The sequence below is a fragment of the Drosophila hydei genome, unplaced genomic scaffold (assembly GCF_003285905.1).
Source record: "Drosophila hydei strain 15085-1641.00,03,60 unplaced genomic scaffold, DhydRS2 tig00008130-arrow-arrow-pilon, whole genome shotgun sequence".
Lineage (NCBI taxonomy): Eukaryota > Metazoa > Arthropoda > Insecta > Diptera > Drosophilidae > Drosophila > Drosophila hydei.
Window position 1 is genome coordinate 307,792 of NW_022045839.1, and position 21,100 is coordinate 328,891.

The 21,100-nt window shown below is 34.7% G+C and overlaps 5 protein-coding genes across 7 annotated transcripts; 3 read left to right on the forward strand and 2 right to left on the reverse strand.

The window, feature by feature from the left end:
• Positions 1-24: 24 nt before the first annotated feature.
• On the forward strand, positions 25-875 carry LOC111600019 (NADH dehydrogenase [ubiquinone] 1 alpha subcomplex assembly factor 3). Of its 2 annotated transcripts, XM_023315928.2 has the most exons (3): positions 31-384; positions 462-660; positions 724-875. In XM_023315928.2, exons 1-3 carry the CDS (start codon positions 128-130, stop codon positions 862-864), a joined length of 597 nt encoding a protein of 198 aa, XP_023171696.2. In that variant the 5' UTR covers positions 31-127; the 3' UTR covers positions 865-875. The 2 variants fall into 2 exon arrangements, with proteins under 2 accessions (XP_023171698.2, XP_023171696.2); XM_023315930.2 differs by lacking the exon at positions 724-875 and having other exon boundaries at positions 25-384; positions 445-526.
• Positions 876-2,445: 1,570 nt separating this feature from the next.
• On the reverse strand, positions 2,446-4,629 carry LOC111600059 (trifunctional enzyme subunit beta, mitochondrial). Its single transcript, XM_023315988.2, has 7 exons — positions 4,452-4,629; positions 4,006-4,165; positions 3,768-3,942; positions 3,503-3,703; positions 3,261-3,435; positions 3,079-3,209; positions 2,446-3,022 (listed from the first exon to the last, which is right to left on the reverse strand). Exons 1-7 carry the CDS (start codon positions 4,513-4,515, stop codon positions 2,519-2,521), a joined length of 1,410 nt encoding a protein of 469 aa, XP_023171756.2. The 5' UTR covers positions 4,516-4,629; the 3' UTR covers positions 2,446-2,518.
• Positions 4,630-6,753: 2,124 nt separating this feature from the next.
• LOC111600013 (transcription factor Ken) lies at positions 6,754-13,775 on the forward strand. The gene is made up of 3 exons (XM_023315918.2): positions 6,754-7,683; positions 11,475-11,644; positions 11,710-13,775. Exons 1-3 carry the CDS (start codon positions 7,675-7,677, stop codon positions 13,331-13,333), a joined length of 1,803 nt encoding a protein of 600 aa, XP_023171686.1. The 5' UTR covers positions 6,754-7,674; the 3' UTR covers positions 13,334-13,775.
• A 2,346-nt stretch (positions 13,776-16,121) lies between these two features.
• On the forward strand, positions 16,122-19,464 carry LOC111600011 (leukocyte surface antigen CD53). 2 transcript variants are annotated; one of them, XM_023315914.2, is made up of 6 exons: positions 16,122-16,332; positions 16,689-16,868; positions 18,195-18,383; positions 18,476-18,661; positions 18,809-19,009; positions 19,069-19,464. In XM_023315914.2, exons 2-6 carry the CDS (start codon positions 16,803-16,805, stop codon positions 19,285-19,287), a joined length of 861 nt encoding a protein of 286 aa, XP_023171682.1. In that variant the 5' UTR covers positions 16,122-16,332; positions 16,689-16,802; the 3' UTR covers positions 19,288-19,464. The 2 variants fall into 2 exon arrangements, with proteins under 2 accessions (XP_023171682.1, XP_023171683.1); XM_023315915.2 differs by having other exon boundaries at positions 16,122-16,242.
• Positions 19,465-19,493: 29 nt separating this feature from the next.
• LOC111600012 lies at positions 19,494-21,100 on the reverse strand. Its single transcript, XM_023315917.2, has 4 exons — positions 21,055-21,100; positions 20,686-20,965; positions 20,302-20,632; positions 19,494-20,237 (listed from the first exon to the last, which is right to left on the reverse strand). Exons 2-4 carry the CDS (start codon positions 20,877-20,879, stop codon positions 19,563-19,565), a joined length of 1,200 nt encoding a protein of 399 aa, XP_023171685.2. The 5' UTR covers positions 20,880-20,965; positions 21,055-21,100; the 3' UTR covers positions 19,494-19,562.

Genomic DNA, 21,100 nt, shown 5'->3' on the forward strand with positions numbered 1-21,100 from the left:
AGACTATGTTCATATGTGACATATGAATTATCGAACTGACTATCGATAGGACACTTTGGATGTCGTGTTTACAAATAAAGATTCGTTTTAACATTTTGCTATTGAGTTGATCAACCAATAATTTCAAATGAGTTTTCGAGCATTGGGTAATGCGGCATTAAAAGCAGCTGCAATGAGAAGTTTATTTAAGTCATTGGAAAGTCGGCGTGGAATATCAACAATAGGAATAAAGTTTAGCAAGGCATATGATTACGATGGCAAAACAAAAGTTTCCATATTCAACACCGAAACAAACATGGGACTTATGATAACAGGGTATAGCCAGTATGGATTCCGGCTTAACAACGATATGGTACTAATAGGCCCTATTACTGTATTCCCCAGGTGTGTATAACAAAATGATTTATATATTCGTAAGTTATGTAACTGTAATTTCCATTTAAGAACGTTTCACATTTTAGATCCGTACTATCGTGGAACGTAAATTCATACGAAGACATAACTGAAGAAAGTCTTTCCCTTTTCCCAACATTAGAACCTAAAATCGATGTACTGATAATAGGTATTGGAGACCAGAGTCCGACAGCTACTCTTACGAAGCGAATTATTCAATTTATGAAAAAGTACAATATAAATGTAGAGATTCTTCGCACAGAACAGGTATGAATGCTTTAGTTTTTTCAATATGTCTGGAAACTAAAAAGATTTCTTTTTCCTATGTAGGCGTGTGCGACATTTAATTTTCTGAATGCTGAGGGCAGAATGGCGGCATGTGCTCTTATACCTCCACTGCATATTTCTTACAATGAAAATGATGTTCTTCAAACAAAGTTAAAACAAAAACAACTTTACGAAACTGAATAAAGAGCGATATACGAAGATGTAACTTAAATACTCTCTTTGATAAGTAGTAAACAGTAATAACATCTATGCAACCGTTAGAGGCAGAGAGCAGCTCTGTAGCTCTTAGATTTATAATATAACGTACAATATATAATGCTATATATATACATACATATGCATACACACGCATATTTACGCATACATAAGTGCATAGATCATAAGCACATGCGTACATAAAAAATAGGCACTCACCACAAAGACCTTACTTGAATTCCTGGGAATGGAGGAGGATGGCGCCATTTAAGCGTAAAGCGGCCTTGCTACCTGTTTTTCTATACAGGGGCGGTGTACACAGATTCATGCACTTATGCATGTATTTGCACACGTACATACACATACATAGCTACACAGATCACACACACATTACAAAATAACACTCAAAAGAAACACTACGTGCACCATGAAAACCTCCAGGCCTTACTTGGATTCTTGAGAATCGAGGAGGAGGGCGCCATGTAACATGGCAGCACAGCGACTTCATTTGCGATGCATATTTGCAATGGCGGTACACACAGATTCAAACACTTATGCATGTATGTATGTACACACGTACATACATAGCTACACAGATCACACACACACACATTACAAAATAACACTCAAAAGAAACACTGCGTGCACCATGAAAACCTCCAGGCCTTACTTGGATTCTTGAGAATCGAGGAGGAGGGCGCCATGTAACATGGCAGCACAGTGACTTCATTTGCTATGCATATTTGCAATGGCGGTACACACAGATCCAAACACTTATGTATGTATGTATGTATGTACACACGTACATACATAGCTACACAGATCACACACACACATTACAAAATAACACTCAAAAGAAACACTGCGTGCACCATGAAAACCTCCAGGCCTTACTTGGATTCTTGAGAATCGAGGAGGAGGGCGCCATGTAACATGGCAGCACAGTGACTTCATTTGCTATGCATATTTGCAATGGCGGTACACACAGATTCAAACACTTATGCATGTATGTATGTACACACGTACATACGTACATACATAGCTACACAGATCACACACACACATGTAAGTTAACATTACAAAACAACACTCAAAAAAAAAACACTGCGTTTACCAAGAAAACCTCCAGAGCTTACTTGAATTCTTGAGAATCGAGGAGGAGAGCACCAAAAATACGTTAATTTTTAAATATGCTGCACAGCGGCTTAGCGGGGGTGATTTGCTATGCATATTTGCGGAGACGAAATACATAGATTTTAACGCACATACACATATATATGTATGTATGCGCATACATATCTATATACATATATACATAAATTATGTATATACATACATACATACTTGTATACATACATGGGTACAGAGATTGGTATGTACGTAAAGAACGAAATGACAATTATTAATATTACAGGATCTCTTATAACTTATAATTAGAAAACTTGAACTTTTAAGGATATGCTAGTTTTAGATGGGAGTTCCTGATTCTAGGTTACATACTTTTGATAACACCAAAAATATATGGCAAAAGTTATAGAGATGACTCGCAGGTCTAAAAAATGATAGTTGTTACAGCCAATATATGTGTTTATTAAAAGTTTTTTATTTAGGTGTTAAAAAAGAATCCTAGCTAATGATATTTTCAGTCAGCAGTTGCTCCAGGATAACGTTCGATAAGCATGGCCACGCCTTGGCCTCCAGCGGCGCACGCGGCGACTACACCAAGTTTGCCATCCTCACGCACCAGGCGATTGGCCGTGTGCATGCATAGACGAACGCCTGTGGCAGCAAATGGATGACCGATCGACAGAGATCCGCCCCAATTGTTCCACTTGGATAAATCGGGAGATCCGACCTTCTCGTTGAGACCCATATATGTTTTACAGAACCAATCGGAATCTAAAGCTTTCAAATTAGCAACAATTTGCCCGGCGAAAGCTTCGTGAATTTCCCAAGTATCGACATCTTTAAGTGCGAGACCAGCTTTTTTGAGAAGTTTTGGAATACCATAGGCAGGACCCAATAAGAGTTGATTAACAGGATCTTGAGACACATAAAGAAAATCTCGTAGATATGCTTTTGGCTTTAAGCCCAATTGCTTTGCTTTCTCCTCTGTCATGATCAGACAAGCCGAGGCGCCATCAGACTAAAATTTAAGCAAATTAACTTTTGTATTGTATAACCAAAAGAAGAAAAACTTGCCAAAAAGGAAGCATTGGCAGCAGTAATTGTGCCATAAGGCTTCACAAAAGCTGGTTTAAGTTTAGCCAAACTTTCAGGACTAGAGACGCGAATTCCGTTGTCCTTGTCCACGATTTGGTCAACGCCTTGCACTAAAATTATAAATAATTAGCTAAGCAACATTAAATAGTATATTTACTCACCCTTGAAGGGCACCAGATCCGTAAAGTATCCACTTTCCTGGGCTTTCTTGGCCATAAGATGGGATCTCAAAGCATAGTCATCCTGCTCTTTTCGTGTGACATTAAATGCGGATGCCAGACGATCTGCAGAGTGACCCATGGTTTCGCCAGACGAAAACTCTGCAACAGCCGGCAACTGTGATTCATTGAAAAGAGAAAAGTTTTAAGTATATCAAAACATTTAATTTGACCGCTTGTCGTACTTCAGGCGCCAAGAAACCGGGTCTGAATGTCGAGAGTAATGACAACCGCTGTCCCAAAGTTTTAGCCCTATTCGCCTTCAACAAAAGCGAACGCATTTTGCGCGAGTGCCGAATGGGCACATCAGACATAAATTCAACGCCGCCAGCAACAATCACATCATACGTGTTGGTTGCAATAAGACCCATGCCAGTTGTAATTGCCTACGAAAGAGCTCATATTTAATAAACATATATTTTGAAATAGTTTAATATTAAAATTGCTTACTGCATTCGAGCTTATGCAAGCCATTGTAACGGTATGTGCAGGTGTCTTATCGCTGAAGCCAGCCGAAAGCGCCGCCTCACGGCCAATATTAGAAGTTTTCACCTCCTGTATAACGCTGCCATAGACAATATAATCAACAAGTTCCTTGTCCAGCCGAGTCTTTTGCAATAGTGAGCTGTGTGAATGAATATTCATATTAATATTAATCTTAACTATTTTTTATAACTTTTTGACTTACAGCAAGGAATGCCTGGCTAATTCATGTGGCATTAAATTCGAGTATGATGTACCAGACGTCAGAAATGGCGTACGCACGCCATCAACAAGCACTATATTTTGAGTGTTGGCATTTCGTTTGGGCTGAACCGCAGCCTGGGCGGACAAATGCCGGCATCCATCTACAGGTACAAAAAGATAATAATATATATGTAAGAAGATTAGGTAAATTACTTTTATTAGTATTTGCATAAACAAATGTATAAATATATAATTTATATACACGTAATGACTACTCAACATGATTTCACAGCCTCTTATCTAATTGGAAAATACATCATCATATTGATATACATCTGTACTTTAACTAAAAAAAATTATATTTGGACTTTGATCACTCAGATTCAGTGTCATCAATTGGTTCGCCTGCGTAGTTTGAAATTATAGACTCAAACCATATAAACTTACGTGTTCGTAGAATGTTTGTTAAATTCATAAAGTTTTTTCGGTTTTGAACAATTCGCACATTCATTTTATATTGTTATTTCTTTTTGCTTAACAAGTCTTTAACAAATGATCGATGTTTTAGTTTAAGTTCATTGGTGCTCAAGATGGCAACAGGCTGACCAAACGATTATTGTTAGCTTATTACAATTATCGATTAAAGAATATCGATAGTGCCATAACATATGTAAGTACTGGCGGCTTTAGCTACTTATCCGCTAAATTCAGAGTTTATGATTTGTGAGCCTTTTTTTCCTAATATGCATTTGCTTATTAGACCTTTCTATAGCTTCCTCTTTTTTAATTATCTCAAACATGAAAGTGATTTAAATCGTATTCTGTATATTACTTTATTTATATTTTTAAAAAAATCAGTTTTTTATTAAGTTTATTTGTAATTGCGATTTTCATGAACTTAATTTATTTGTTAATGATCTCTCTCAGAAATGGTATATGAGATTTAGTATTTTGTTTATTTTTTTAGTCTTTTGTTAATTCATACAAATGCTCAATTTTTACTAATTTTTTCAAGAGTCCAATATAATATTTATTTATACTGTTGAAAAAGAAGAATATATATATATTTTTTAAGAATATACAGAGAAAAAATTATAGAGTTAAGAACCTTTCCTTCTTTTCCTATTTACCCTGCTTATTCCGCTTATTCAAATTAACCTTAATAATAAATTTCAAATAGAAAGCGGGCACAATTAATACTCTGTGTGTCCAGTTCAAGGACACATTTAATTGTGCTATTTGAAAGAAAGGGTATAATAAAGCGTAGGCTATGCATATGTAGGCGTATGCGCATGCGCATGCGTAAAGGATGTAAGGATCAAGGCCATGCAAATGACTGGACCGCCTCGTTATATTATGTATTGGGCAATATATCTATGTTTGTGTAATATACTAATAAGGTTAATTGAAATGAAAAAACAATAAAACGAATAAAACTTTCAAAAATTTAACTAAAAACATTTAAGAAAAGGTTAAAATAATAATAATAAAATGCTAAATATTATAAAATTCAAATTAAAACTAAAAGATTTAGATATTAAAACTAATATATTTTTAAATTATATAACATACTACACACTTTTTCTTTAACAAATTTAGGTATATATAAATATATATATATATATATATATATATATATATATATATATATATATATATATATATATATTTGTAAATATATATTTACAGACTAAAATCCTTAAATGTTAATTGTTAAATGTTAACTGCCTTCCGTTGTCTCTTGCAGCCTTTGCACCCTTTTCTTTAAAAAAGGAGCAAGGCGATAAAACTGTGTCCTTGAGCTGCGCAGCGTATGCAAATGGCAAATTGAGCATGAACAAGCCATTAAAGAAGAATACTAACATACAACTCATGAGCACACAAATAGAAAATAGTAAATAGAAATCCTTTCCATGGTGAACCATTTAATGATGCCTCAGATGTACAAAAGTCTAGCTCTCTAGTTACTAGAATATAGTAGATCTGTGAAGGAACTAAGATAAGGCAAGTGTCTGAAAAAGTCTTCCTGAAAAACCTTTTTAATTTCATCTAACCTATTTAGTGTCAAATTTGAATTGATCAGTTATACATCTGTTATACATATGTATATATCCGTTATATATACGTCATCCGTTATACGTACATCCTGTATGTACATACTAATAAATAGGAAAAGGTATACAATACAATATATATATATATATGTATATGTGTATAATGTTAGTAACATTATTATCACGTTTATTCATCTAAATAGACAGCTGGACAAATCTACAGTTAGAAATGCTTAATAAAAAACTGATGCAGATTAATATACATACATATCTACATGCATACATATATACATATGTATAAATCTGATCATGTCAATACATACAAATTTCTAAAAATTTCCTTGAAATAAGAGTATACTTTAGGGTACACGCTATAAATATGAGTGTGATTGTTACATACATTTGTATATGTAAGTCATTCAAACATCAATTGGAGCAACGTGTATGTATGGATGTATGTGCTTACATACATAGGTATGTAAATTGTTACAATGTTATAATAATCCAGCTACTACTTGGCTAGAGGCATAACACACATCATAAACCGAAGTGCTGCGAGAACAAGTCCGAACAAGACGAAGACCAAACCATTTCCACACGAAGTCTGTGTGATCTCGCTGGCCGTGCGGCGCTGCGCTGCTGTCGGTTGTCGTTAGCCGTCGCTGGTTGTAGTTTTAGTGCACAAATAGTGCTTTGGTAGGTCGGACGTGTTATCGTTTGTGCGCGTGCTGTAAGAGAAAAGCATTGTTACTTTTATACGAGAGAGAGAGAAAGAGAGAAGGAGAGAGATTGAGAGAGTCAAAAGCCCGATCTCTCCGCTCGCAAAGTCGGAAAAAAGTTTTACCAATCAAGTTTTTTATTTCGCAATAATGTATTACATATAACAAAACTTCAACCTAGTTAAAAGTTACTGTTGTTGTTGCTGTTATTGTTATTGTTGTTGTGAACTTTTTGTATGTGTGCGGAACATACATGCATGTGGACTGGCATCGGTATGTGCATGTGTTGTTGTTTGTGGCATTAGCAAAAGCTAATGAAACTGTGAACTGTACGTGCGTTGCTTAAAAACAAGATCCAACACTCAAAAGAGAAATTAAATCTACTCTACTACTACTACTACTGCTACCACTACAACTATTATTAAATTGAGTTTACAAATCTCGTACAAATATGATAAACAAAAACAGTTGCCCTATGTATATGAACGTGTGCAGATGTTGAAACTGAAAGTAATAATTAAATATACATATATACAGAATTAATAAATACACGTTTGTAAATGTGTGAGTGTATACTCTGTCTTTGGATGCAAAAGGAATAGAACGCGTTATTCACATCAGCACATACACATTCAGGAATATACACACACACACATACATATGTATGTATGTGCATACACAATCTTTAACTAGACTGTGAAAGTGGAAAGCTCTACTCAGTGGCGCACTTGTATGTATGTATGTGCATTAGTGTGTATGAATACATAAATATATACATACGTACATGCATAAATACTACTGTATTTACATATGTATGCCAGTGTATGTGTGCACATTCAGAAAGTCTACAGAAGATTTTCCAACTATTTGTGAAAGGGAGTAATTGCTACAGACTTAATGAAAGAGGTGAGTTAAAAAGACAGTGCTTATATATATTATTTATTTACAACACAAAATACAACAATTTTGAAAGCTGCAAGTGAAAATATATACGTGTATGTGATCTATTTACATTCATTACCATTCACAATATTCATAATATTGAGCAATAGAGTATGACTTAAATTAATTAAAATATAAAAGGTAGTATATAAATTCAGACGTAGATATTTATGTATGTATGTATGTATGTAGGCATATATAAAAACACTTACAAGGCCAAAATTCAAAACTGTTATAAGGAAAAGCAGACAAAGTTTCAATACAAAACTGCACGCATACATGCATACATACACTTGTATATAAATACATATGCATACTTAACATATTTACATATATATGTGTATTCATGTATGTATGTATGTTTGTATGTAAATGTGCAGCAGAGCCCAGTTTTCTGTATACCGTCCGATCGTCACGATTAACAGCGACAGCACAAACAAATACAGCAATAAAAGATCGCAACGCAACGCGCACCCAAGCAAAAGAGACAAGAAAGGCTTAGTGACCTTCATAGCGTGCTTATATGAATGTATATACACATACATACATACATACATACACATAAATGTCTTCATACTGGCGCAAGTATGTATGTGTACGTATAGAGCTGTATATATATGTATTTATATACAAGCATATTTCCATTAGTATGTGTATGTGTGTTCGAGTAAGCAACTTCTGTGTTGTGTGCACGTCGCTTACGCTCGTCGCTCTTTCTCTTTCATTTATTGTTGCGCAGAAATGTTAATAAGCTTCGTCAACATCGTTTGTATGTACAAATAAATATATATGAATGTATGTATGTAGCTGCGTGTGTTTGTAGTATGTAAAGTATATAGTTGTACATACATACATAAATAAATAGTTTATTAAATAAATAATATATTTATATCTACATCTATACATTTAATATATATATAGAAAGTCATGTAGAAGCAATTAAATGTTTTCTACTGAGATTGATGAGGAAAGAAGAGTTTGTTCATTGCTATAATTATGTAATTCAAATTTGGGTCATTTTTACGAATGTGGCATTTACAACATGCTCAACGACTACGACGCGACGAACGTTTGTGAGTGTGTGTGTGTGTGCGCGCGCGAGTCGTATATTTCGGCTGGTTTACCAAAAAGAGCTTTCGTGAAAGGGGAAAATGAGCAGAAACTTTGCATTACGTTAGTATTGGTTCGCCCGTGACAAACTTCAGCAAAAAACAAGTTTGATCATATTAGGTCCGCTCACTTCATAAATATGATGTACTTGCATGCATATAGCTTTATACAATATTGTATATACGTATATTGTATTTAATAAATATCCTTTCTTTTCTTATAAGTAAGTGCTGTATGTACAAATACAAGCACAAAATATGTACTTTCATTTATACATTCATTCATATGTATGAATGTATGTGTGTACACACGAACAGTGGATTGCAAAACTGTATAATATCGAAACTACGACGACAAATTCGAAAAGCCAAGCGTAACTGAGTGATCGTGTTTTGTACACACAGGCCTGCATATTTTCACAAGTATTTGTTTAGCTTTCGTGTACACACACAGACAGGCACATGTATCTATTCAGACTCATTTAGAGTAATTCGAAAGCTTTTTACATGCCTTTATCTAATACAAATACAAATAGACATGAGTGAATATACACAGACAATCGTACTCTCATTTATGTACACACACACATTCATGGAGAGAACTGAACCATCGAGAGAAAAGCTTTTTGTGAAAGGTGATTTTGTTGTTGTTCGTCGCTTGTAAGCGCGTTTTTGCTACTGTCACTGTAGTCGTTGTTGTTGTGTTCAGTTTTCGCCTTTAGCTTTATGATTTTTTTCTTTATTAAAACGAGTGTACATTGAATGGACATACATACATATGTACATATGTAGCCATTAATGTTGATACTTAAGTAAAAACATAAACAGAAAAACTGGTATAGTAAAACTATTTGCATATATGTATGAAAATAGCATAAAAAAGTAATAATAAAAAAACAAATTGAAAATAGAATTTATATATATATATATATATATATATATATACTAAAAAAAGGAATGTGAAAGTTATTAAAATTAGGAGTTTTACATAATTTATATATTAAAAAGATTAATATTTTGATATATGCAAGTATAAACTTTATATATTTATTATTATTTTCTTTTGGTGAGTAAATATTAAATTAATGATTTGCAAAGAGAAGAAATTAAAAATAATATAATTTAAATGAATGATCAATAGTTTATAAAACGTAAACTTTAGCAAAGTTTCTTTATATTAATTCAAAGAAATTTTTTTCACATTTCATTTCATCTTTTTAGCTCAATCGACTTTTAACGACCTTTTTGTGTTAAAAAAAAGTATTTAAAACTTTCATTTTTTAGTAAATGCGACTTTGCCATGTTTTAAACTTTAGCTCTTAGCTAATATATTTATTAATAATATATATATTAATATCTATTTTTTATTAATTTGAACAAAGAGTTTGAAAAAGATAGAATAAACCATAGGCTCAATTTCTAATATATCTAATTAAAAAAAAATAATAATTAGAGTGCTTAGTAAGGTAGCACAGGTAATTTTTTTGTGCTCCAAGCCATAAAAAAAGCAAAAAAATACATAATACGGCAAAGCGTACCATTCTCTTGTTGCTTGGGCAAAGCCAGTCAGTCAAGTTTTATTGAAAGTGAACGTTTCTTCTCCATTCGCGGCAAAAGCAAGACTATCTCTTTCTAAAGTTTTCAGAGATCTGTGAACTTTAGCTTCAATGTATGGCCCTGTACAGTCACACACGCACACGTGTGTGTGTGCATATGTGCGCCTACGTATGTATGTGTGTATGTATGTAAGCTTTAAAATGCAGAGACAGACAAGACAAGCCGTGCTCTTGCACAATACAACAATGACACATGGCCTTTTATTTCTACATTTAAATATACATACATACGCACACAAACACACTCACAATATATATATATATGACAAAGTGAGTTTGCTCATTTGGCTTTAACTATTTAGTTTGTTTTAAAAAAATTCGTTGCCCTTCTACGAAAAAAGAAAAGAAAAAAATGGCTTGACAGCGAGACAATTTCCAATCTTAATTGTCAAGCTTTCAAAAGCTTTCTTATGCATCTATATAAAGCAAGCTTCGGCTCAGCACTCCTTTGGTAGAAAAGTTGTTAATAAGAGCAGCTAGGATCCGGGTATGAATCATAGATGCCGTATCTTGATTCGATATTTCATAAATTGAGAAAATTATATATCATATATAAATAATTGCTTATACATATATACTTAGCTTATGGCTTTACAGATGCTTTCTTTTCACTTTGTGTGTGTGGGAGTGGGTTTCTGTGTATGTGTGCGTAGAAGACAGCTTGAAAGTTGGGCAAATTAAATCGAGGTTGCAGATTTAGTATATATATTATATGCTTTTGAATAGGCCAATGAGCGAAGCAATTAATATCATATACGTCCATAACAACCGATTAGTACTACTCGCAGTCTGTAAGAGTTAAAGACGTTCACTTTGGAGTATAGATGCTTGAAGGTACATATAGATTAAGCGAATACCTTTTTAATTTTATGATTAGTGTAGGGTATGTATAGTGAAGCATACCCTACTAAGTGTTTACTTGAGTGATCTGTCGGTTAGCTTCATATAAAATTCAGATATATAATAAGATGTATTGTTAATGATATTTAAAATGAAAATCAATTTTCTTTTCTTTATCGCTCCTTTACAGTTTCAAAGAATGTTGATGTTGCAATACAGCAAGCATGGAGAGTGCATCCTCAAAGAAATTGGAGCGGCTTTTAGGGGGGAGCATCCAGCCGACTTGACGATCGTCTGCGAGAACAAGGTGAAGTTACATGCGCACAAATTAGTGCTCGCTGCTGCCAGTCCGCTAATCAGGTATTTATTGATAGCTAATCTGTGAAAACTTCCGTATTAACTGAAATTTTAATTGCAATTTATAGGAATTTGCTGGAGGATACTCACCTGAGCGATTGCACGACAACAGTTTATTTTCCTGATGTCAACGCTACATATTTCAAGTTTCTATTGGACTTTCTGTATTCGGGTCAGACGTGTATAACGTCGCGAGATGTGAACTATCTGCACGACTTGCTGCTGCTGCTGCAAATCAAGTCGGACAGCTGGAAGACAACAGATTCTGCCTATCTTAGTACTAAGTGCGCCGGGAGCATACGGGAGAGACCACGGAAACAGCAGCAGCAACACCATCTGCAGCAGCAACACCATCTGCAACACCAGCACCAGCAGCAACAGCAACAGCAGTATCCGTCCCCGCAGACAGTCGATCAATCGTTCAAATTTGAAGTTGAAAGTGCGGACGAGACTAGAAATCCCACCGATTTTTCCACATTCTCGGCTGACAATTGTGAGGCTGCCAGTGAGTGTGCGCACAACAAGGAGGACGATGAGGATGAATGCACCAACAAGGACACTAAGAGCGATAAAGACACTGATGAAATTGTAAACTTTTCCGACATTCCAGCGGGCGGACTTGCCAATACCAATAACACCAGCAGCAGCAGCAGCAGCAACACCACCACCAACCCCAATAATAATAACAACAACCACAATAATAATAACTCAACAATAAATCCTGTTAACTTATCACTCGATCTTCGGACGAAAGGGGACAACAATTCGGAACGCATTGATAGCAAAAATTTTATGTTAAAGCAAAGTATCGATACGATCAGCGCACACGAAAGTACGAAGCGAAAAGGCCTGTTCTTCGACACACATAAGGATATCATGAAGCCGCTGGCCGATGGATCCGATCTAAACAGTTCGCCCGAGAATTATGTTGTGACGCCGCATCGAAAGCGTCGGCCGGGCTTTCACAATACGCAATGCGACAATCAGCCCTTCACAACGTATCAGCACAATCTATTGGAGGAACTTCGACTCGTTAAGTCAACAACATCGCCGATATCGGGCCTGGCGTCCGAGAAGAACATATTATCTCAACTGGAAGATGGCACACTTAACGCGGACACAATGACGCCGGAGAGGAAACTGTTTGAGTCCCAACGAAATCGAGTGCAAAGTCCCGAGCTGCATATGCATCTGGGACAGCAGTTCGTCTACCAATGGCAGTCCAATCAGAACGCTGCGCTCTCAACGATGCCCAATTTGCAGTCGCGACTGTCAAGTTTGTCGCACATCAACCTAAATCTTGATCCAGAGAACCGCAATAGCAGCACGTCCGTGTCGAACATTGCCGCGAACAATACGCACACCACGTCGTCGGTGCGCGAATATCGCTGCGAGTACTGTGGCAAACAGTTCGGCATGTCATGGAACCTTAAGACACATCTCCGCGTCCACACTGGCGAAAAGCCGTTCGCCTGCCGCCTCTGCGTGGCCATGTTCAAGCAGAAGGCGCACCTGCTGAAGCACCTGTGTTCCGTTCATCGAAATGTCATAACCACAACCAACGGAACGGATACGGAAAATCGCTACAGCTGCTGTTTCTGCTCCATGTGCTTTGAGTCGGTGCAGGAGCTGGTCCGCCATCTGTCCGGGCATCACAACAACCTTCTGCTCACTAAGAATCTTCGGGAATAAATCTAGAAAAGATCTGTTCGATCGGCTATCTAACCGACGCCCATCGAATATGTAATTGCAAAGAGACCTGAATTTTTATATATATATATAAACTTACGGTAACAGTACAACAAGAGCAAGCACACTGCTATTGTATAATATGTTAAAAGTACATTTACATTTAAAGCATAACTTTATTTACACATTCAATTTACACTTTACTCAATCATTTCATTTCGGCAATCCACGAACCACGTCTAGACAGTCAGCGGTGCGAGCAGCCACCCATTGCCACCCATTGGCTACTTATGTATAAATCAGATAGCAATGCAGATATATATACATATATATATATGTATATAGTTTGTGTCTGATATCTAAACGGGGTCCCTCTTTAAGCCGGCTGGTCCATTTAAGTGGAACACTTAGTTTCTAAGCATATTTTTTATATATATTCAAAAGGTATTGTAATTTGTATTGTATTTTCTACTTGATTCACATTTTACATTTTACATTTTACATTTGATAAACAAAAACAGAAAAAAAAACATATTTTTTATACACTCTCTTCTGCATACATTGCATATGTAGTTTTGAAACTTTTTGAAATTCGTTAATAAGCAAGTGTAAGTTGTACAGAACAAATTTACAAGATTGTAATAAAAAAACAAAAGCATTTCTTTTTTAAGTTCTCTCTCTCTCTGACTCTCTTCTATTCGTAATATTGAAAAATAGTTCAACTTTTGAATTTTGAATTTAACTGCAAAATGTTAACAGCTAAACAGAATTAAAATTACATTGTTCTTCTAATTAGATAGGTGAATCTAACAGCTTATTAGAATATAAGCGAATCTGCTGTCATATAAATACTTCGGCCGATTGGAAATGGTAACAAGCTAATTGGATTACAAGTTTACACACTCCAATTACAACTATTTAAGATTAAAATTATTAAAAGATATCCCTGTTAGAATATATGTTAGCTATTGGGTTCTTAGTTGACTATGTATGCATATATATATATATATATATATATATATATATATATATATATATATATATATGCATACATAGTCAACTATATATACTATATATATATATATATATATATATATATATATATATATATATATATATATATATATATATATATATATATATATATATATATGCATACATAGTCATCTAAGAACCCAATATATATATATGCCCAATGGATTCATGAAAGAACTTTCTTATTGGAAATGATGGCTAAGCGTAAGTATAAGGGATCTAAACATGTTACCGCTTCTCTTCCAACCAGACCAATTGGAATCAGCCAATAATTTGAAAATAAATTGGAATTTAAAGACTTTTGACTTTTAATTTAATTTATATTCAATGTGCCATTTAAACTTGGAGTACTATATTGATTAATATTATTTATGTTTAAAAGTAAGAATTAGAATAAATATGTGTATGTGTACATATATACGCATGTATGTATGTATGTAATTGTGTATACAGATGTATGCATGTGTGTGTGTGCGTGAGTGCATCAGCCGATGTATATACATACATCCTCTGCAAATATGCACAGCAAACCTAGTTGCTCAGCCGCTGTGCAGCACATTTAAAAATTAACGTATTTTTACATGGTGCTCTCCTCCTCGATTCTCAAGAATCCAAGTAAGGTGTGCAGGTTTTTAAGGTTTTCCTGTTTTTTTTTTTGTTTTTTTTTTTTGTTTTTTTTTGTTTTTTTTTTTGTTTTTTTTTTGTGTTTTTTCTTGTTTTTTTATTTGTGTTTTTCTGTTTTTTTTTTGTTTTTATTGTCTTATTTTTGTTTTTTTTTTTATTTTAGTATTTTATTATTTGTTTTTTTTTTTGTTTGTTGTTTTTTTGTTTTTTTTTGTTTTTTTTTTGTTTTTTTTTTTTTGTTTTTTTTTTGTTTTTTTTTTGTTTTTTTTTGTTTTTTTTTTGTTTGGTTTTTTTTTCAGTAGCAAAGCCGCTGTGCTGAACATTTAAATGTTCATTATGCTCTCCTCCTCGATTCTCAAGAATCCAAGTAAAGTGTGCCAGTTTTCATGGTGGTTTTTTTTTTGTGTTTATTTTGTTTTAGTATTTTATTATGTGCTTATTTTTTTGGCTTCTTGTTTTGTGTTTTTGTCTTTTGTTTTTTTTTCTTTTTTGTCCTTTTTTTTCTTTATTTTTATGTTTGTTTTTTTTTTTCTTCCAGTAGCAAAGCCGCTGTGCTGTACATTTCACATGGCGCCCTTCTCCGAAATTCTCAAATATGCATGTATGGTCTGTTTTGTTCGTTTATAGAAGTCGTCTGCATAAGTGTGTGTTCGTGTATGTATTTACGAATGTAGAAATATATGTTGTATTTTTTAGTTTTCTTCAAATATACTTTATGAAATGTTCTTTAAATGTTTCTAACAGACAGAAAGAGTCGTGGCCAACATCTCAAACTCTATTTAATAAAGAGTATAAATAAATGTTAATTAACATTAACATTTACATTGTTATGCCACAAGCGTTAAAATCATTGTTTTAAAATTCAACTTTTCTTTTAATTGATTTTTCAAATAAAAAGTTGATATGAAAAGTAAAATATTCAATAAAATGTTCATATATTTTTATTTTGAAACACTTAATTAAATAAAAGAATTTGTATAAAATTTTGGTTTATTAGTAAAACTGTTTAGAAATGCTCAGTAATTATTTCATTTCATGTTAATTATACTATTATTAACATATTATTCATTAAACTAAAGGAAAACCATGCCTGATAATAATCCAATTGGATTTTCAAACACGCTGATTGGCGCGCTAATCGGAGCTGCGCTGTCATCGACGATTACCAGCGACAGAGGCGAAAAAGGTTATAGATAATGTTTTGACTGTTAAACTGGAAAAGTATAACAAAACAAGGAACAACGCGTCAGACGGTAAACTGCGTGCTTTTGAGCTGTGGACAGATTTCGGTTGCTCCCAGTCAACTTTAACAGTTATATTTAGTTAAAATTTACAACCGTGAAGTTCGGCTAAGATAAAATATAGCTAAGCAAAAATGTTGAAATGCCATGTGAATTGCATTGAGATAACTATGAAAACAAACTAAAAGCAATGAAAGTGGCAATATCTCAGTGAAACAAAACAAAAAGAAAAACAATTATTCAATCAAATTAACTTTCGAATTAGCATACATTTAGTATATATGCGAAAATTTATACATAAAAATCTATGTGAATTCATATGCATAAGAAAAGGCTGCTGCATTAGCAACAAATTCCGTGTATATATACATAGAGTTGCAGCTGCTTCGTATGTATATATACATAGGTGTATGTATGCATATAATTGACATAAATTTGCCTTATATACATGTATATAGATGTATCTGCAACTTGTGATTGCCTAAGCGAAGGGATCAAAGGAAAAGACTATTAAAAAGCATCCAAAAAGTCGAAGAAGCAGGGCAAAAGAGTAGAGCAGCGCATAGCGAAATATGGCACTGCCAAAAAAGATCAAATGTTTTAAGTATTTAGTTTACAGTTATGTGTTCCTCTTGGCGGTAAGTAAGCGACAAATTTATAAATGTATATAAACATTGATTGACACATATGTATATATACATTTAGGACGCACATACACACGCATACATAAGCATAGCAAAAACATCGTTTGTTACTTCAGCTCTAGCTCCAGCATGTGTGTATGCATATGTTTGTATGTGTATGTGTGTGTACATTTGTGATGCAATGAGTTTTTTGCTCCACACTTGTAAACATACTTTGCGAGCAGATTTTGCGAGCATTTGAATGAATTATGAATAATTATTTGTAAGCATAAATGCAATTTTATAAATAAACATGTACTTAACTTTACTTGTAAATGTATATATGTATGTATATACACTTAAGCACATGCTCTAATGCGTTTGACGCATTTCTCTATGTGCTGATGTATATATACATATTTGTATGTATGCCTGTGTGTGTGTGTGCGTTTCTATTTACTCCCAAGAATGCTCGTGTACACATACATATATGTATGTCTGAGTGTGTGCGTGCGTGCGTTCTTATATACTTGTAACAATTCTGTGCAATTGCAGATGACCTTGAGCTAATTTACATTTGTCTGCAACATATATGTATGTAGTACATATATACATATACATATACATGTGCCTCTGTATGTATCCAACTTTCTGGCTTATGTATTTAGCTGCCAACGTAAATGACATGAAAGTTTGGCAAACGAAATATAAGCAGAACATAAGTGAATGCTTTAAACATGAAACTTGTTGTTTCATAAATAAATTTGCATACATTTTTGGCACATTTATAATTGGGCTTTTCGTTGACGAGGTCATCGAAGTAATTCCCCTGTGACATTTGCTCGATAATTTCAAATGCAAACGCAAATTGGAAGCTATGAAGGATGCTGGCTCTTAACGACTGCCATGGGAGTCCTTAATGCTACAGCTAAATTAAAGAGCTTTATATACGTTTCCATTAAAAATTTTATTAAGTACTTATTTCTTCTGCTTTTTTTATTTAAGTTGGGTTTTCAGAAAAACATTTTAGTTTTATTATTTATTTCTTCTTACTTTTTTATGTATGTAACAGATAGAGAAGGCGTGGCAAACACCCTAATGTATATATATACCTGATCAGCACAACGAGCTGAGTCGATGCATGTCTAATTGTCAGTCCGTCTGTATAAAAGCAGCCTAGAAAGATGAGCGTAGCAGCTCAGCGTTGTGTTACGGGTATTCCCAACTAGAGTACTCTTAGTTGTTTATATTATAATATATAATAATAATAAAATTGAAATTAATTTGCAAATAGAAAATTTATTCACAAAATAACTCTTCTTTTCATATGGCTTGCTGCAGCTAACCGGAGCAGCTCAAATATTTTTGGGAACATCTCTACTATGGGGACACTCGGTCTATTATGGCATTGTACAGAACAAACTGTGGGCACCAGCCGCAATACTCCTATGCCTCGGGCCAGTTACATTCATCCTCTGCTGGATGGGCTGTCAGGCAACCAACCAAAGGAAACGTTGTCTGCTCGGCATGGTAAATCGAGTTTCGATCTATATATCTATATATATTGATGATTGCTGATGTATATATGTAAAGCTGGTGGAATTGCTAATGAATTTTTGTAGTTTGCAGCTCTTTTAGTGGCTTGTATATGTGTTCAATTCATAATCTGTGGTTGGTCCTTGGCAATGCGTGAGAATCTTCCGACTTCTGTAGAGATATTCATAGATGATTCCTTTGTAGAGTTTTTAGACAAGTTTTCACGGACTAAAGTTGACAACTTACATTTGTGGAATCGCATGCAATCTCAGGTAAGCCTAGCCTTAAGCTGCTCTACTGGGCTAAATAAACTTATCATTGACAACAATAATTAATATCCTTAGTCGAAAGACCTCTTAACACTCATAGCCATTATCACAGTTTCAATAGAGGAGTTTGTCTTTGCTCTCTGCTTTCAGTTGCAATGTTGCGGTGTCGATGGACCGCTTGACTATCGACGTCTGTCCCTACCATGGTCCTGCTGCTCCCGTCCTGAACACGCATACGAATCGGCATGTGATACTCACTATAAGCGCGGCTGCCTGGCCGTTGTCTCGGAGCAAATCAAGAGTCGTCTGCTGATAACCGCATTTGGAGCTGCAATTATAGCCATACTTCAGGTTGGAGCTAAAAATGTCATTTGATAAGATGAAGGTTTTTAATCAGTTCGCACTTACAGAGTTTGGGCATCTTTTGCGCCGTGCATCTGACCATATTGTTTGGCAAGAACGACAACACTCATCCCATGAATATGAATCGGAAAAAGAAGCAGCAGCAGTTCTTACCTTTGACCATACAGGACAAGCGGCATGATCTACCATCGCCCATCAATTTGTCGCCATCGGCCCCAGGGCAGCGGGTTTTAAAAACAGCTCTGCCTCCGGCCATGCACAAATGACAGACGATTAGCTTTTAATAACTACAATTTATGAAAACTCAAAAAAGTTATAAAAATGTTGTAACCTGAGATGGAATGAATATAACTGTGACCCTCAATGTTACGTTATGGTAATTTTAAAAATTTTACCGTTCGACAAAAACAAAAACAAAAAGCAAAAGCAAAACCAAAACCAAAAGAAACAACATTTAAACTTTGTTTAATTTTTCCAGTACTTTAATTAAATCGAAAAAACTGGACTCTCCTTTTTCGCTTTTTTAACACATCCAATTAAATCAATGTCCTCGTGTTATGGTTGGCGGCACATAGAACGCGTCGACCGCCTTGGGCTTCTTCTTCTTGCCGAACCAACGCTTGGGATAGAATACTTTTTTCTTGAAGATTTGTATGTCGATATCTTCTTTGTTTTCAAAGAACCAAAGATTTTGTCGCCTCGTTTCCATTGCCTTCAACGTACTCTCAATATTCTCAATGCGGGAATTCGTCTCGATAACTTTCAGTTGATCGTCAACGGCGCGTTGGAAGTTCGTTTGCCACGCCTGAAAGCTTTTGTTGTACTCCGATATCAATTGTGGCTCAAAGTTTGTGGCATTTAGCTTAACGCGTTTATCCAAGATCTCCTCGAATGACTCCGCCTTTGCACACTTCGCTATGGCTTTATCTAGCAGATTTTTGAATTCCGGATTGCTTTTTCCTTCTAAACTCTCAATTAGTTTCAGGCCCAGCTGCACAACGTCCTTATATAGACTTTGTTCGTTTTGAGCTATGAACTCTTCTGCCTCAGCGTAGCTATCAGACATTATTAAGCCAAGCAGTGTTATATTTTTGCTTAAATCCTTCTCCACGCTCGGACTTAAGCCTAATTTGATTAGAGTTTCACCGAGAACTTTCTCTTCCGATTTCTCAACCGTTTCAGGGATGTTGCGCAGAAATTTAACACGAACTTTTTGCTAGAAGCAACATAAAATTGATTAATTATTCTATTTAATTATAAATATATATACAAATTCATACCACTTCCGGCTGCTCAACCTTTGCTGGTGCTGGATTTGGTTTGTAAGTTTTCAGAAATGCATAAAACGATTTAAGTGCGAGGGCAGAAATCAACTCATTGTTGCATAAGTCGCGCTCCACAAGTAAAGTTGAAACTTGCGCAGCTTCATTAACGTTGCCATTATGAAGCAGCAGATCTATTAAATGACATCCAGTAAACTGATCAATAAATACGCCGTATTGCAGTGGGTTTCGTAGAACATTAACTGCATCTTTTGGGCCAGACAAGTCCAGTAGTTGCTTAACCAATATACTCGGTAGAAGCGGCACAGTTGTAGAATGTTTTTGTTTTCTAAAAAGAAACTGTTAATAGTTAGCCACGTTCTTCTTCTTCAATTAAATTACCTCAGCTTCTCAAGTTTATCCACTAAGTCCATTTGCTTATGATCTTGGTTAACAAAAACATCCAAATCGAAATTATCGACTCTTTGGCTTGTGGCACTTTGTACACCTTGGTTTGCCAAGTTGTTGAATGCATTTGAGAAGTATGATAAGCATCTTCTGTGCGCATTAACACAATTTATGGTTGATTTAAGCATTGTTGCTCTATTAGGTACCAAATTCCTGAACACGTGAGAACGTCGCTGTGGCCAGATTAGTGCTTGCAATTACATACAAATATTACCTTTAAGTTTAAGTTAAAGATAACAAACAGAGTTAGTTATTTTTAATATAAAAGAGTGGGTAAATAATCACTTTTTATTTATGAATTACCTTTAGCGAATGAACCGGGTCCCCTATGTGCTACATAACAAGTATG

Excerpts from the sequence above, each read along its gene's own strand:
- LOC111600019 (XM_023315928.2), top strand. The coding sequence starts at position 128 with ATGAGTTTTCGAGCATTGGGTAATGCGGCATTAAAAGCAGCTGCAATG. Across the intron at positions 385-461 it reads CCTATTACTGTATTCCCCAG|ATCCGTACTATCGTGGAACG; the intron begins GTGTGTATAACA and ends TTCACATTTTAG. Across the intron at positions 661-723 it reads AGATTCTTCGCACAGAACAG|GCGTGTGCGACATTTAATTT; the intron begins GTATGAATGCTT and ends TTTCCTATGTAG.
- LOC111600059 (XM_023315988.2), bottom strand. The coding sequence starts at position 4,515 with ATGAATGTGCGAATTGTTCAAAACCGAAAAAACTTTATGAATTTAACA. Across the intron at positions 3,943-4,005 it reads TTAGCCAGGCATTCCTTGCT|CTCACTATTGCAAAAGACTC; the intron begins GTAAGTCAAAAA and ends TCATTCACACAG. Across the intron at positions 3,210-3,260 it reads GGATCTGGTGCCCTTCAAGG|TGCAAGGCGTTGACCAAATC; the intron begins GTGAGTAAATAT and ends TTATAATTTTAG.
- LOC111600013 (XM_023315918.2), top strand. Across the intron at positions 11,645-11,709 it reads GCTGCCAGTCCGCTAATCAG|GAATTTGCTGGAGGATACTC; the intron begins GTATTTATTGAT and ends TGCAATTTATAG.
- LOC111600011 (XM_023315914.2), top strand. The coding sequence starts at position 16,803 with ATGGCACTGCCAAAAAAGATCAAATGTTTTAAGTATTTAGTTTACAGT. Across the intron at positions 16,869-18,194 it reads GTTATGTGTTCCTCTTGGCG|CTAACCGGAGCAGCTCAAAT; the intron begins GTAAGTAAGCGA and ends GGCTTGCTGCAG. Across the intron at positions 18,384-18,475 it reads AACGTTGTCTGCTCGGCATG|TTTGCAGCTCTTTTAGTGGC; the intron begins GTAAATCGAGTT and ends GAATTTTTGTAG.
- LOC111600012 (XM_023315917.2), bottom strand. The coding sequence starts at position 20,879 with ATGCTTAAATCAACCATAAATTGTGTTAATGCGCACAGAAGATGCTTA. Across the intron at positions 20,633-20,685 it reads GATAAACTTGAGAAGCTGAG|AAAACAAAAACATTCTACAA; the intron begins GTAATTTAATTG and ends GTTTCTTTTTAG. Across the intron at positions 20,238-20,301 it reads AGGTTGAGCAGCCGGAAGTG|CAAAAAGTTCGTGTTAAATT; the intron begins GTATGAATTTGT and ends TGTTGCTTCTAG.